This window comes from Macaca mulatta, chromosome 19 (assembly GCF_049350105.2).
Source record: "Macaca mulatta isolate MMU2019108-1 chromosome 19, T2T-MMU8v2.0, whole genome shotgun sequence".
In the NCBI taxonomy this organism is placed as follows: domain Eukaryota; kingdom Metazoa; phylum Chordata; class Mammalia; order Primates; family Cercopithecidae; genus Macaca; species Macaca mulatta.
In genome coordinates this window covers 49,899,153-49,911,686 of record NC_133424.1, presented here as the reverse complement: position 1 = coordinate 49,911,686, position 12,534 = coordinate 49,899,153, and the positions used below count along the sequence as shown (strand labels likewise).

The window sequence follows — 12,534 nt, the reverse complement described above, 5'->3', positions numbered from 1 at the left end:
ACAAATTCATGTTTAAAATATTTTGGGCCGGGCGCGGTGGCTCAAGCCTGTAATCCCAGCACTTTGGGAGGCCGAGATGGGCGGATCACGAGGTCAGGAGATTGAGACCATCCTGGCTAAAACGGTGAAACCCCGTCTCTACTAAAAAATACAAAAAACTAGCCGGGTGAGGCGGCGGGCGCCTGTAGTCCCAGCTACTCGGGAGGCTGAGGCAGGAGAATGGCCTGAACCCAGGAGGCGGAGCTTGCAGTGAGCTGAGATCTGGCCACTGCACTCCAGCCTGGGCAACAGAGCAAGACTCCGTCTCAAAAAAAAAAAAAAAAATTTTTTTTTGAAAGCTATTCAATGCTTGTTTCCTCTGTTATAATTTTTTTTTTTTTTCGATACAGTGTCCCTCTGTCACCTAGGCTGGAGTGCAGTGGCATGATCTCGGCTCACTGCAATCTCCACCATCAGGTTCAAGCGATTCTCCTGCCTCAGCCTCCAAATAGCTGGGATCATAGGCGCCCGCCACCATGCCTGGCTAATTTTTGTATTTTTAGTAGAGACTGGAATTTCACCAGGCTGGTCTCCTGACATCAGATGATCCACCCACCTCAGCCAACCAAAGTGCTGGGATTACAGGCATGAGCCACTGCACCCAGCTGATACTACTACTATCCCCATTTTACAGATAAGCATATGGGCAAAATGAGGGTAAGGCACTGACCCAGGATCAGACAGCTGAGAAGTAGCAAAGGCAGGATTTGAACCCAGAACCTCTGGCTCCACACACTAGTAATCTAAACCACTCTCACTACACTACAACGTACGTGGTAAAGCCGTGTGGTGGGCACGTAATCAATGTAGGTCCCTTCACAGTTGCTGGGAGAGGCAGGAATTTGCAGTTCCTCTGAGTTCTCCTCCTCCGCTGCCCACCTGTCCTGGGTCATTCCTGCAGCCCTGCCCTGCCCTGCCTGTTCTCACCCTCCCTCTGCCAACAGAATTCTGGGCAGGGTTTTATGGGCTCTGATAAGGCCCTGGCAGGGCCAAAGTTCATCAGCACTTCCTCTTTGCAGGGGGGATAGGGGAGGGGATCCAGGTGATTTGGGTCCTGGCTGGTCACCAGGTAAGCTGGCAAGGGAAGGGAGACTAGGGTGCGCTCTAGGAGAAGCCGACAGCCTGACAGTCCCAGAAGAGGAGCCCTATGGATCCTCCCCTGCCAGCCACGCCCTTACCCTGGGTATAAGAGCCACCACCGCCTGCCATCCGCCACCATCTCCCACTTCTGCAGCTCTTCTCACAGGACCAGCCACTAGCGCAACTTCGAGCAATGGCCTATGTCCCTGCACCGGGCTACCAGCCCACCTACAACCCGGTGAGACGCCGACTCAGGCCCCACCCTGCCCGCAGCTCCGTCCATAAGCCCTCACACCAATTTTCCCTACCCTGATCCTGGGGGGGCCCATCTAACTCTGTGGTTTAATTTATCCAAAGCTGACCCAGACCCTCAATTTACACCCACCCTGCCCTCAGGCTGTCTGTGTCCACGTCTAACTGTCGGCCCTCGTCATCTTCAACCTGGTCCTCACCCGTGGTTTCCTCTCCCCTGCTTAAGGGACTGGGGGGCTTTTCCGGGAGGGGTAAAGGCTGCAACAGGCAGATGGCTTGTGAGTCCCCTCACCAGGCCTCTTCTCCAGACACTGCCTTACTACAAGCCCATCCCGGGCGGGCTCAGCGTGGGAATGTCTGTTTACATCCAAGGAGTAGCCAACGAGCACATGAGGAGGTAAGACCCTCCCCAAGCCAGGCCGGGCTGGCAGGGGACTTCCCACAGAGTGCTCTGGGCCTGGCTGTTGGGGGCTTTCTGCCTTACCCCACCCTGGTGAGGAGGGGACTCTTTTGCTGCCCCACCCAATAGCCAGAGACGAGCCTGGGGCAGATCAGGAGTGGGTATGTGGGGGCCGGAAGGTTCAGGGAGGGCTCACCTTGAGAGGCAGCCCCTGAGTTGGACATTAGACTGAAGCCAATGGGTGCAATAGCAGGAATTGCGATCACAGGCTCAGGCCTGGGTGCCCGAGTTAAAATCCCAGCTCTGCCACTCCCCAGCTCTATGTTGGTGAAAGGGTGAAACTGACTCTAACTCTCTGTACTTCACTTTCTTTTCTTTTTTTTCTTTTCTTTTTTTTTTTTTTTTTTTTTTGAGATGGAGTTTTGCTCTTGTCGCCCAGGCTGGAGTGCAATGGCATGATCTCGGCTCACTACAACCTCTGTCTCCCAGGTTCAAGCGATTCTTCTGCCTCAGTCTCTCGAGTAGCTGGGATTACAGGCCCGTGCCAGCATACCGGCTAATGTTTGTATTTTTAGGAGAGACAGGGTTTCACCATGTTGGCCAGGGGGGTCCCCTAGTCTCAAACTCCTGACTTCAAGTGATCCGCCCATCTCAGCCTCCCAAAGTGCTGGGATTACAGGCGTGAGCCACTGTGCCTGGCCCAGTCTTAGCTTTTTATAAAGGGCCTTAACACGGTGACAATAATTGGCCTCATATGACTTTTTTTTTCCCTTAGAGATAGGGTCTTGCTGTGTTGCCCAGGCTGCAGTGCAGTAGCACAATATAGCTCACTTCGGCCTCCAACTCCTGGGCTCAAGGGATCCTCCCACCTCATCTTCCCAAGCAGATGGGACTACAGATATGCGCCACCACGCCCAGCTAATTTAATATTTAACTTTTTTGTTTTTGAGACGGAGTTTCGTTCTTGTTGCCCAGGCTGGAGTGCAATGGCGCGATCTCTGCTCAATGCAACCTCCACCTGCCAGTTTCAAGTGATTCTCCTGCCTCAGCCTCCCCGGTAGCTGGGATTACAGGCATGCGCCACCACGCCCAGCTAATTTTGTATTTTTCAGTAGAGATGGGGCTTCTCCATGTTGGTCAGGCTGGTCACGAACTCCTGACCTCAGGTGATTCGCCTGCCTCGGCCTCCCAGTGCTGGGATTATAGGCGTGAGCCACCGCGCCCAGCTTTAATTTTTATTTATTATTATTATTTGTTTTGTAGAGACAAAGTCTTGTTATGTTGCCCAGGCTGGTCTTGAACTCCTGGGCTCAAGCGATCCTCTAGCCTCGGCCTCCTAAAGTGCTGGGAGGATCAGGCACTGGTGTGAGCCACTCTACCCAGCCTGTTGTTTATTTATTTATTGTTTACTTCTTCAGTGAGTGCCCACTCTGTGTCCTGACACTAGGGATGGAGGAGTGAACAGGACAGAGACCCCTGCCCTCATGGAGCTGACGTCCTAGTAGGGAAAACATAAAAAAGAAGTCCAGGCCAGGCGCTGTGGCTCACGCCTGTAATCCCAGCACTTTGGGTGGCTAAGCCAGGACGTCAGGAGTTGGATACCAGCCTGGCCAAAACAGCAAGATCTCATCTCTACTAAAAATACAAAATTAGCCAGGCCTGGTAACAGGTGCCTATAATCCCAGCTACTTGGGAGCCTGATGTGGGAGAATCACTTGAGCCCTGAAGGCAGAGGTTGCAGTGAGCTGAGATCACTTCACTGCACTCCAGCCTGGGTGACAAAGATAGACTGTCTCAAAAAAACTAAAAAGGCGGCCAGAGAAGGTCTGCCTGGGAAGGAAACATTTCAGCAAAGAACAGAAGGAGAGAGGGATCCCCGGGGACAGCTGAGGGAAGGGCCGTCCAGGCAGAGGGAAGAGCCAGTGCAAAGGCCCTGAGACAGGTGTGTGCCTGCCCTGGAGAGCAATTTCAAGGATGCTGGTGTGCCCAGGGGTGCAGAATGTGATGTGGCATGGGTGTTCACAGGGGCCCTCTGGCTGCATCAGGGAAATGATCTTCAGGGCCAGGAGCAGAGCAGGGAGACCCAAATGCATAGGACAGAGCCTGGCCCGTGGCAGACTCGTAGCAGTCAAAACTGGAAGTTGGAAAGAGGCTGGAGGAGGTGGTCTAAGAAGGCAAGGTGGGCTGGGTACAGCAACTCACACCTGTAATCCCAGCACTTTGGGAGGCCGAGGTGGTAGGATTGCTTGAGCCCAGGAGTTTGAGACCAGCCTGGGCAACATAGTGAGACCCCGTCTCTCCAAAAAAAAAAAAAAAAAAAAAAAAAGCCAGGCATAGTGGCATGAGCCTGTAGTCCCAGTTACTAGGGAGGTTGATGCAGGAAAATCAGTTGACCCAGGAGGTTGAGGCTGCAGTGAGCTGCCATCGTGGCCACTGCACTCCAGCCTGGAGGACAGGGCGAGACCGTGAGACCCTGTCTCAAAAAAAGAAAACAAAGGTCAGGCACGGTGGCTCACACCTGTAATCCCGGCACTTTGGGAAGCCGAGGCAGGTGGATCACCTGAGGTCAGGAGTTCGAGACCTGCCTGGCCAACATGGTGAAACCCCATCTCTACTAAACATACAAAAATTAGCTGGATGTGGTGGTGCACACCTACAATCCCAGCTACTTGGGAGGCTGAGGCAGGAGAATCACTGGAATCCGGGAGGTGGAGGTTGCAGTGAGCTGAGATTGTGACACTCCAACGCCGGCCTGGGCAACAGAGCAAGACTCCATCTCAAAAAAAAAAAAAAAAAAAGCCGGGCGCAGTGGCTCACGCCTGTAATCCCAGCACTTTGGGAGGCCGAGGCGGGCGGATCACAAGGTCAGGAGATCGAGACCATGGTGAAACCCCGTCTCTACTAAAAATACAAAAAATTAGCCGGGCGCAGTGGCGGGCGCCTGTAGTCCCAGCTACTCGGGAGGCTGAGGCAGGAGAATGGCGTGAACTCGGGAGGCGGAGCTTGCAGTGAGCCGAGATTGCGCCACTGCACTCCAGCCTGGGCGACAGAGCGAGACTCCGTCTCCAAAAAAAAAAAAAAAAAAAAGAAGGAAAGGCTGTGAGCGAAGGTGTGGTGGTGGTGGGAATCTGCCCCCCTCAGAATTCACGCCCCCTCCACACCATAGCCCACAGTGCCAAGGTCGCCCCTCAGAGCAGGTGCTGAGGTCCAGACCAGGGAGCCCTGGGACAGGGCGGCGGGGAGAGGGCTTCCTAGAGGGGGCCCCCAGGCACAGGGAGGTGGCACCAGGGGAACGAGCCCTTCATGTCCCGCCAGATTCTTCGTGAACTTTGCGGTGGGACAGGACCCGGGCGCAGACATCGCCTTCCACTTCAATCCGCGGTTTGACGGCTGGGACAAGGTGGTCTTCAACACCCTGCAGGGCGGGAAGTGGGGCAGCGAAGAGAGGAAGAGAAGCATGCCCTTCAAAAAGGGCGCCGCCTTCGAGCTGGTCTTCCTAGTCCTGGCTGAGCACTACAAGGTTTGCGTGCTTTCTCTCTTGTTTCCTGAGCTGGAGGGCAGTGGCACCATCTCGGCTCCTTCCTTCCTTCCCTCCTTCCTTCGTTTTCTTTCTTTTTTTTTTTTTTTTTTGAGATAGAGTCTCACCCTGTTGCCCAGGCTGGAGTGCAGTGGCACCATCTCAGCTCACTGCAACCTCCACCTCCTGGGTTCAAGAGATTCTCCTGCCTCAGCCTCCCGAGTAGCTGGGACTACAGGCGCGTGCCACCACGCTCAACTAATTTTTGTATTTTTAGTAGAGACAGGGTTTCATCATGTTGCCCAGGCTGGCCTCGAACTCCTGACCTCAGGTGGTCTGCCCGCCTTGGCCTCCCAAAGTGCTGGAATTACGGGCATGAGCTACCATGCACGGCCTCTTCCTTCTTTTTCCTCTTTTTCCTTCCTGTTTCTCCGTTCTCTCCTCTTTCCTTCCCTCCTTCCTTCCCCCCTTCCCTCCTCTCTTCTTCCTTCTCTCTCCCTCCCTCCTTCCTTTCTTTCCTTGTTCCATCCCCACTTTTTATGTCAACTTCTTTCTTTTCTTTTCCTTCTTTCCTGCCTTTTTTTTTTTTTTTTTTTTGAGACGGAGTCTCGCTCTGTCGCCCAGGCTGGCATGCAGTGGCCAGATCTCAGCTCACTGCAAGCTCCGCCTCCCGGGTTCCCGCCATTCTCCTGCCTCAGCCTCCCGAGTAGCTGGGACCACAGGCGCCGCCACCTCGCCCGGCTAATTTTTTGTGTTTTTAGTAGAGACGGGTTTCGCCGTGTTAGCCAGGATGGTCTTGATCTCCTGACCTTGTGATCCGCCCGTCTCAGCCTCCCAAAGTGCTGGGATTACAGCCCTTTCCTGCCTATTTTTAAAAATCCTCTTTTAACTCTTTCCCTTAGTCCCTTTACCCTACTGCTGAGAGCCTTGTAATACATTTCATGTGTATTTCCTCCTACCAGTTTGTGTTTTTTGCAAACCATGTACTTTTTTTTTTCTCTTGAGACTGGGTCTCGCTCTGTTGCCCAGGCTGGAGTGCAGTGATGCAAACAGCTCACTATACCCTCAACCTCCCCAGGCTCTGGTGACTCTCCTGCATCAGCCTCCGGAGTAGCTGGGACTCCAGGTGCACACCACCATGCCTGGCTAATTTTTGTATGTTTTTGTAAAGACAGGGTCTTGCTATGTTGTAAAGACAGGGTCTTGCTATGTTGCTCAAGCTGGTCTCAAACTCTTGATCTCAAATGATCCCCCCACCTTGGCCTCCTAAACTGCTGAGATTACAGGCATGAGCCTCCGCGCCTGGCCAGTGAGCTGACTTTTGACCCTAGCTTGGCCTCTGAGCTGTGGACTCCAAGGTTCCTGATGCTGAGGCTGTCCCAGCTCATCCCCAAGACTTTCGACTCCCAATGAAAAAGATCCCTGTTCCCTGCTTTTTTTTTTTTTTTTTTTTTTTTAGACAGAGTCTTGCTCTGTCGCCCAGGCTGGAGTACAGCAGCGTGATCTTGGCTCACTGCAACCTCCACCTCCCGGGTTCAGGCGATTCTCCTGCCTCAGCCTCCCGAGTAGCTGGGATTGCAGGCGCATGCCACCACGCCTGGCTAATTTTTGTATTTTTAGTAGAGGCGGGGTTTCACTATGTTGGCCAGGCTAGTCTCGAACTCCTGATCTCAAATAATCCGCCCACCTCAGCCTCCCAAAGTGCTGGGATTAGAGGTATGAGCCATGGCACCATGCCCCTGCTTCCTGTTTCTACCTTCCCAGGATCATGGGTGCTGACTCCTGACCTCCCATCTCTGCCCTCCAGGTGGTGGTAAATGGAAATTCCTTCTATGAGTATGGGCACCGGCTTCCCCTGCAGATGGTCACCCACCTGCAAGTGGATGGGGATCTGCAACTTCAATCAATCAACTTCATTGGAGGCCAGCTCCCCCCGCCCCAGGTGTGAGGGGTCCCATCCCTTCTTGTGTCCTTCCTTTCTAAATTCAGTTCCACATTCATTTTTCTTTCTTTCTTTTTTTTTTTTTTTTTTTTTTTTGAGACTGAGTCTCGCTCTGTCGCCCAGGCTGGAGTGCAGCAGTGCAATCTTGGCTCACTGCAAGCTCCACCTCCCGGATTCACGCCATTCTCCTGCCTCAGCCTCCCGAGTAGCTGGGACTACAGGTGCCCGCCACCACACCCGGCTAATTTTTTTATATTTTAGTAGAGACAGGGTTTCACCGTGTTAGCCAGGATGGTCTCGATCTCCTGACCTTGTGATCTGCCCGCCTCAACCTCCCAAAGTGCTGGGATTACAGGCGTGAGCCACCGGGCCTGGCCTATTTTTTCTTTTTGAGATGAAGTCTTGCTCTGTCGCCCAGGCTGGAGTACAGTGGCATGATTCTGGCTCACTGCACTCTCCGCCTCCCAGGTTTAAGCATTTCTCCTGCCTCAGCCTCCCAAGTAACTGGGATTATGGGCACCCACCATCACATCCAGCTAATTTTTGTATTTTTAGTAGAGATGGGGTTTCACAATGTTGGCCAGGCTGGTCTTGAACTCCTGGCCTCAAGTGATCCACTGGCTACAGTCTCCCAGAGTGCTGGGATTACTCCCAGAGTGCTGAGCCATGGTGCCCAGCCAGGTTCCACATTCATTTATTTCCCAAGCATCTCCCTCTGCTGAGTGATGCCAAGAGCCCAGTGATGATCAAGGGAGCCCACTGGGAAGACAGACCCATCACTGCAAGGGATCAGGGCCAGGAAGCGGAGGCCCAGGCTGGGTTGGGTCCCAGGCAGAGGGATCAGGGCCAGGATAGGGGGTGGGTGGGGGCAGGCAGAGGGGTCAGGCCCTGGGCTAGGCAGGGCTGGAGATGGGAATGACTGAGATATCTCTGGGCCCTGACCTCACCGGGCTCACAGACATGGCATCAGAAATGGTCAGGGCTGTGGTAGGGAGGGCACAGGCAGAGGCGTCGGGGCTGGGATGTGGAGTATGCAGGAGGTTTTGGGAGCGTGAAGGAAGGGCTTGACTAGCCATGGGTCAGGAAGGCAGAGCTTCCTGGTGTAGGAGGAAGTGTGTAAGGTGAGTCAGGAAGTGAGGATAAGGAAGGGAAAAGAATACACGATAGTGAATGAATTCCCAAGAGGTGGCTTAACACCATCATTAAAAATAAATAACAAGCAATTAAAATGAGTTTCTCAATTTAATTTAATTTATTATTATTATTGAGGCAGGGTCTGGCCCTGTCACCCAGGCTGGAGTGTGGTGGTGCAATCACAGCTCACTGCATTCTTGACTTCCTGGGTTCAAGTGATCCTCCCACCTCAGCCTCCTGAGTAGCTGGGACTACAGGCACACGCCGCCATCCCCAGCTAATCTCTAAATTTTTTGTAAAGACAGAGGGGAGGAATCTCCCGATGTTGTCCAGGTTGGTCTCTAACTCCTGGCCTCAGGTGATCCACCCACCTTAGCCTCCCAAAGTCCTGGGATTACAGGCGTGAGACACAGTGCCTGGCATATAAAGCTACTTTTTTTTTTTTTTTTGAGATGGAGTCTTGCTCTGTGGCCCAGGTTGGAGTGCAGTGGCGCAATCTCAGCTCACTGTACCCTCCGCCTCCCAGGTTTAAGCAATTCTCCTTCCTCAGCTTCCCAAGTAGCTGAGATTATAGACACCTGCCACCACACCCGGCTATATAAAGCTACTTTTAAAGGGTTTTTGGGATAGCTGGCTGAGAATAGAAGTCAAGACAGAAAGGAGTTGATTACAAGGAGGAGAAAAGACGAGGAAACAGAGAGAAAGGGAGAGACAGAGAGTAAAAGTTAAAGGTGTTAGACTTGGGAAGCTGAGGCGAGCGGATCACCTGAGGTCGGGAGTTTGAGACCAGCCTGACCTACATGGAGAAACCTTGTCTCTACTAAAAATACAAAATTAGCCGGGCATGGTGGCGCATGCTTGTAATCCCAGCTACTTGGGAGGCTAAGGAAGGAGAATCGCTTGAACCCGGAAGGCAGAGGTTGAGGTGAGCCGAGATTGTGCCACTGCACTGCAGCCTGGGCAACGAGAGCAAAATTCCATCTCAAATAAATAAATAAATAAAATAAAATAAATAAAGGTGTTAGGCAGAAGGAAGCCCCTGCGCTGAGGTGTGGCCAAGACAGAGAGAGAGAGACAGAAACACAGAGACAGAGGCGGAAAATGAGATCAAGGTCAGCGAGTGAGGGCCCCGGGACGGCAGGAGAACAGCATGGGGAAGGGTACAGAGAACGGAATGGACCAGGCATTGCCCTACAACTTTGGGGTGACTCACTGGGCATCAGCAATCCCTCAACATGGGGTGCCCCTCTCCATGAATCTGTGATTGGGGTGCCACCCTTTGATGCCAGAGTTCCCTGGCACAGTGGTGGTGGTGGTGGGCGACCCCAGGGCAGGCACCCTCGACATCTTTCAGTCCCAAATGTGGGGACCCTCTCATAACCGCTTTCTCTTTCTGTGCCCACAGGGACCCCCAATGATGCCACCTTACCCTGTAAGTACTTGCTGACGGGTGAGGGTCTTCCCCCTTAGTGGGGGTCCCTCAGCCCCCTCACCCTTCCCGCCTTCTGTCCATCGTTCAGGGTCCCGGACATTGCCATCAACAGCTGAACAGCCTGCCCGTGAGTGGGAGGGCTGAGATGCCCCCGGGTGGGGAGTGGGAACGGTGAGAATTGGGGTGGGGGAAGCTAAGAGGGGTTGCAGTCCCAGGTGTACTAACCCAGCACCTGGAGAAACGCCGGAGTCTAATGGGTGTGTCATAGATATCTGTTGACTCTTGGAGAATAATATCGCTTCTTCCTCACTTCACAGACCATGGAAGGACCCCCAACCTTCAACCCGGTATGGCTTAGGGAAAACAGAGATGGATGGTCGGTGGGGGGGGGGCACGGATCCTTGGGGAACCTGAGACAGCCAGAAAGAGAGTGGGCTGAGGGTGTTTGGGGTGGGAGGTGGGGAGAGGGTAGATGGAGTTGGTGGTCAGGTTTAGGGAGCGGAAGGGGTTGGGGATGTTTTCCAGGAGGAGTAGGGCCTCTCAGAAAATTTGTTCTTGGGCCAGGAATGGTGGCTCACGCCTGTAATCCCAGCACTTTGGGAGGCCGAGGCAGGCGGATCACGAGGTCAGGAGAGCGAGACCATTCTGGCCAACATAGTGAAACTCCGTCTCTACTAAAAATACAAAAATTAGCTGGACGTGGTGGCGGGCGCCTGTAATTCCAGCTACTCAGGAGGCTGAGGCAGGAGAATCACTTGAACCAGGAAATCAGAGGTGGCAGTGAGCTGGGATTGTGCCACAGCACTCCAGCCTGGTGACAGAGCGAGATTCTGTCTCAAAAAAAAAAAAAAAAAAAAAGGAAGAAAATTTGTTCTTGGCCCGACATGATGGCTCATGCCTGTAATCCCAGCCCTTTGGGAGGCCAAGGCAGGTGGATCACTTGATGTCAGGAGGTCCAGACCAGCCTGGTCAACATGGTGAATCCCCATCTCTACTAAAATGACAAAAGTTAGCCAGGTGTGGTGGCACACGCCTGTAATCCCAGCTACTCGGGAGGCTGAGGCAGGAGAATTGCTTGAACCCGGGAGGCAGAGGTTGCAGTTAGCTGAGATTGTGCCACTGCAGCCTGGGCAACAGAGGGAGACTCTGCCTAAAAGAAAACAAAATTTGTTCCTGCAAGGCTGGGCATGGTGGCTCATGCCTGTAATTCCAGCACTTCGGGAGGCTGAGATGGGAGGATTGCTTGAGCCCAGCAGTTCGAGGCTGCAGTGAGACTTGATAATGCCACTGCACTCCAGCCTGGGTGACAGAGTGAGACCCCATCTCTTATAAGAAAAAAAGAAAGGAAAGAAAAGAAAAGAAAAATAAAATTTCTTCCCATATCTGGCTCTGCTAAGCTGAGAGAGAATGGGACCCCCCCATTCTCTTCCTACAGCCTGTGCCATATTTCGGGAGGCTGCAAGGAGGGCTCACGGCTCGAAGAACCATCATCATCAAGGGCTATGTGCCCCCCACAGGCAAGAGGTATAACGTAGACTAGGTGGGAACCCCCAGCCCCCTCCTCCCTCCTCAGACCCAACAGTCTAGACCCTCTGTCCCCTCCTCCTTTAGGGACTCAGAGGTCCAGCCCACAGGCCCCTCCCCATTGGACTCCATCTGACTCCCTGCTCCCTCTCTGTCCCCAGCTTTGCCATCAACTTCAAGGTGGGCTCCACGGGGGACATAGCTTTGCACATTAATCCCCGCATGGGCGACGGTACCGTGGTCCGGAACAGCCTTCTGAAAGGCTCGTGGGGATCCGAGGAGAGGAAGATCACGCATAACCCATTTGGTCCCGGACAGTTCTTTGATGTGAGTCTGGGTTCTCTTTTCCCACTTCCTTCCAGGGCCTTGGTCCTGGCCCTGGCCTCACGCCCCCCACTCTCCCTGCAGCTGTCCATTCGCTGTGGCTTGGATCGCTTCAAGGTTTTCGCCAATGGCCAGCACCTCTTTGACTTCGCCCATCGCTTCTTGGCCTTTCAGAGGGTAGACACGGTGGAAATCCAGGGTGATGTTACCTTGTCCTATGTCCAGATCTAATCTATTCCTGGGGCCATAACTCATGGGAAAATAGAATGATCCCCTAGGACTCCTTTCTAAGCCCCTAATAAAATGTCTGAGGGTGTCTCATGAGTGTGTGTCTCCATCTGCTCCCCCACTACTCTTCCCTTCCTTCATTCAGTCATGCACTTCATCTATCCTTCATCCAGTCATCTGACCATCCATCCTCCCATCATCATAAACCTGATTATGCCCCAAGCACTGATTTAGGGCTCATTCATTTCTCACAGCAACCCCAAGAGGTAGAAACAATTATTATCATCCCTCTGTAACAGATGAGGAAACAAAGGAAAATGAAACAAATTGCCCAAATTACACAGTGCATAAATGGCAGAAGGAGGATTTAAATCCAGCTGGTCTGGCTCCCAAGGATCTGCACACTTAACCACTATACAGCCTCTCGTTCCATACATCCATGCATCCATCTCTCCACTCATGTATCCCAACATCTATTAATCTCTCCATGTATCCAACCAAAAGTCCATCCAACCATCCATCAATCAAACATCCAACATCTAGACCTCATCAATCCATCCATTGATCAGATGGTTCAACCATCTTTCATCCAACCTTTTATCCACCTACCCATCCACCCATCCATTTACCTCTGCACTCATCATCTCATGGTCAATCTCTCC

The 12,534-nt window shown here is 52.9% G+C and overlaps 1 protein-coding gene across 3 annotated transcripts; it reads left to right on the top strand.

Annotated features, from left to right (window-relative positions):
• The first annotated feature begins 59 nt into the window (after positions 1 to 59).
• LGALS4 (galectin 4) lies at positions 60 to 11,968 on the top strand. Of its 3 annotated transcripts, XM_077982738.1 has the most exons (11): positions 60 to 193; positions 481 to 1,357; positions 1,680 to 1,768; positions 5,087 to 5,291; positions 7,096 to 7,230; positions 9,770 to 9,796; positions 9,885 to 9,923; positions 10,114 to 10,143; positions 11,232 to 11,320; positions 11,482 to 11,647; positions 11,729 to 11,968. In XM_077982738.1, exons 2-11 carry the CDS (start codon positions 1,313 to 1,315, stop codon positions 11,873 to 11,875), a joined length of 972 nt encoding a protein of 323 aa, XP_077838864.1. In that variant the 5' UTR covers positions 60 to 193; positions 481 to 1,312; the 3' UTR covers positions 11,876 to 11,968. The 3 variants fall into 3 exon arrangements, with proteins under 3 accessions (XP_077838864.1, XP_014979351.2, XP_077838865.1); XM_015123865.3 differs by lacking the exon at positions 60 to 193 and having other exon boundaries at positions 390 to 1,357; XM_077982739.1 differs by lacking the exons at positions 60 to 193; positions 7,096 to 7,230 and having other exon boundaries at positions 390 to 1,357.
• The last annotated feature ends 566 nt before the right edge of the window (positions 11,969 to 12,534 follow it).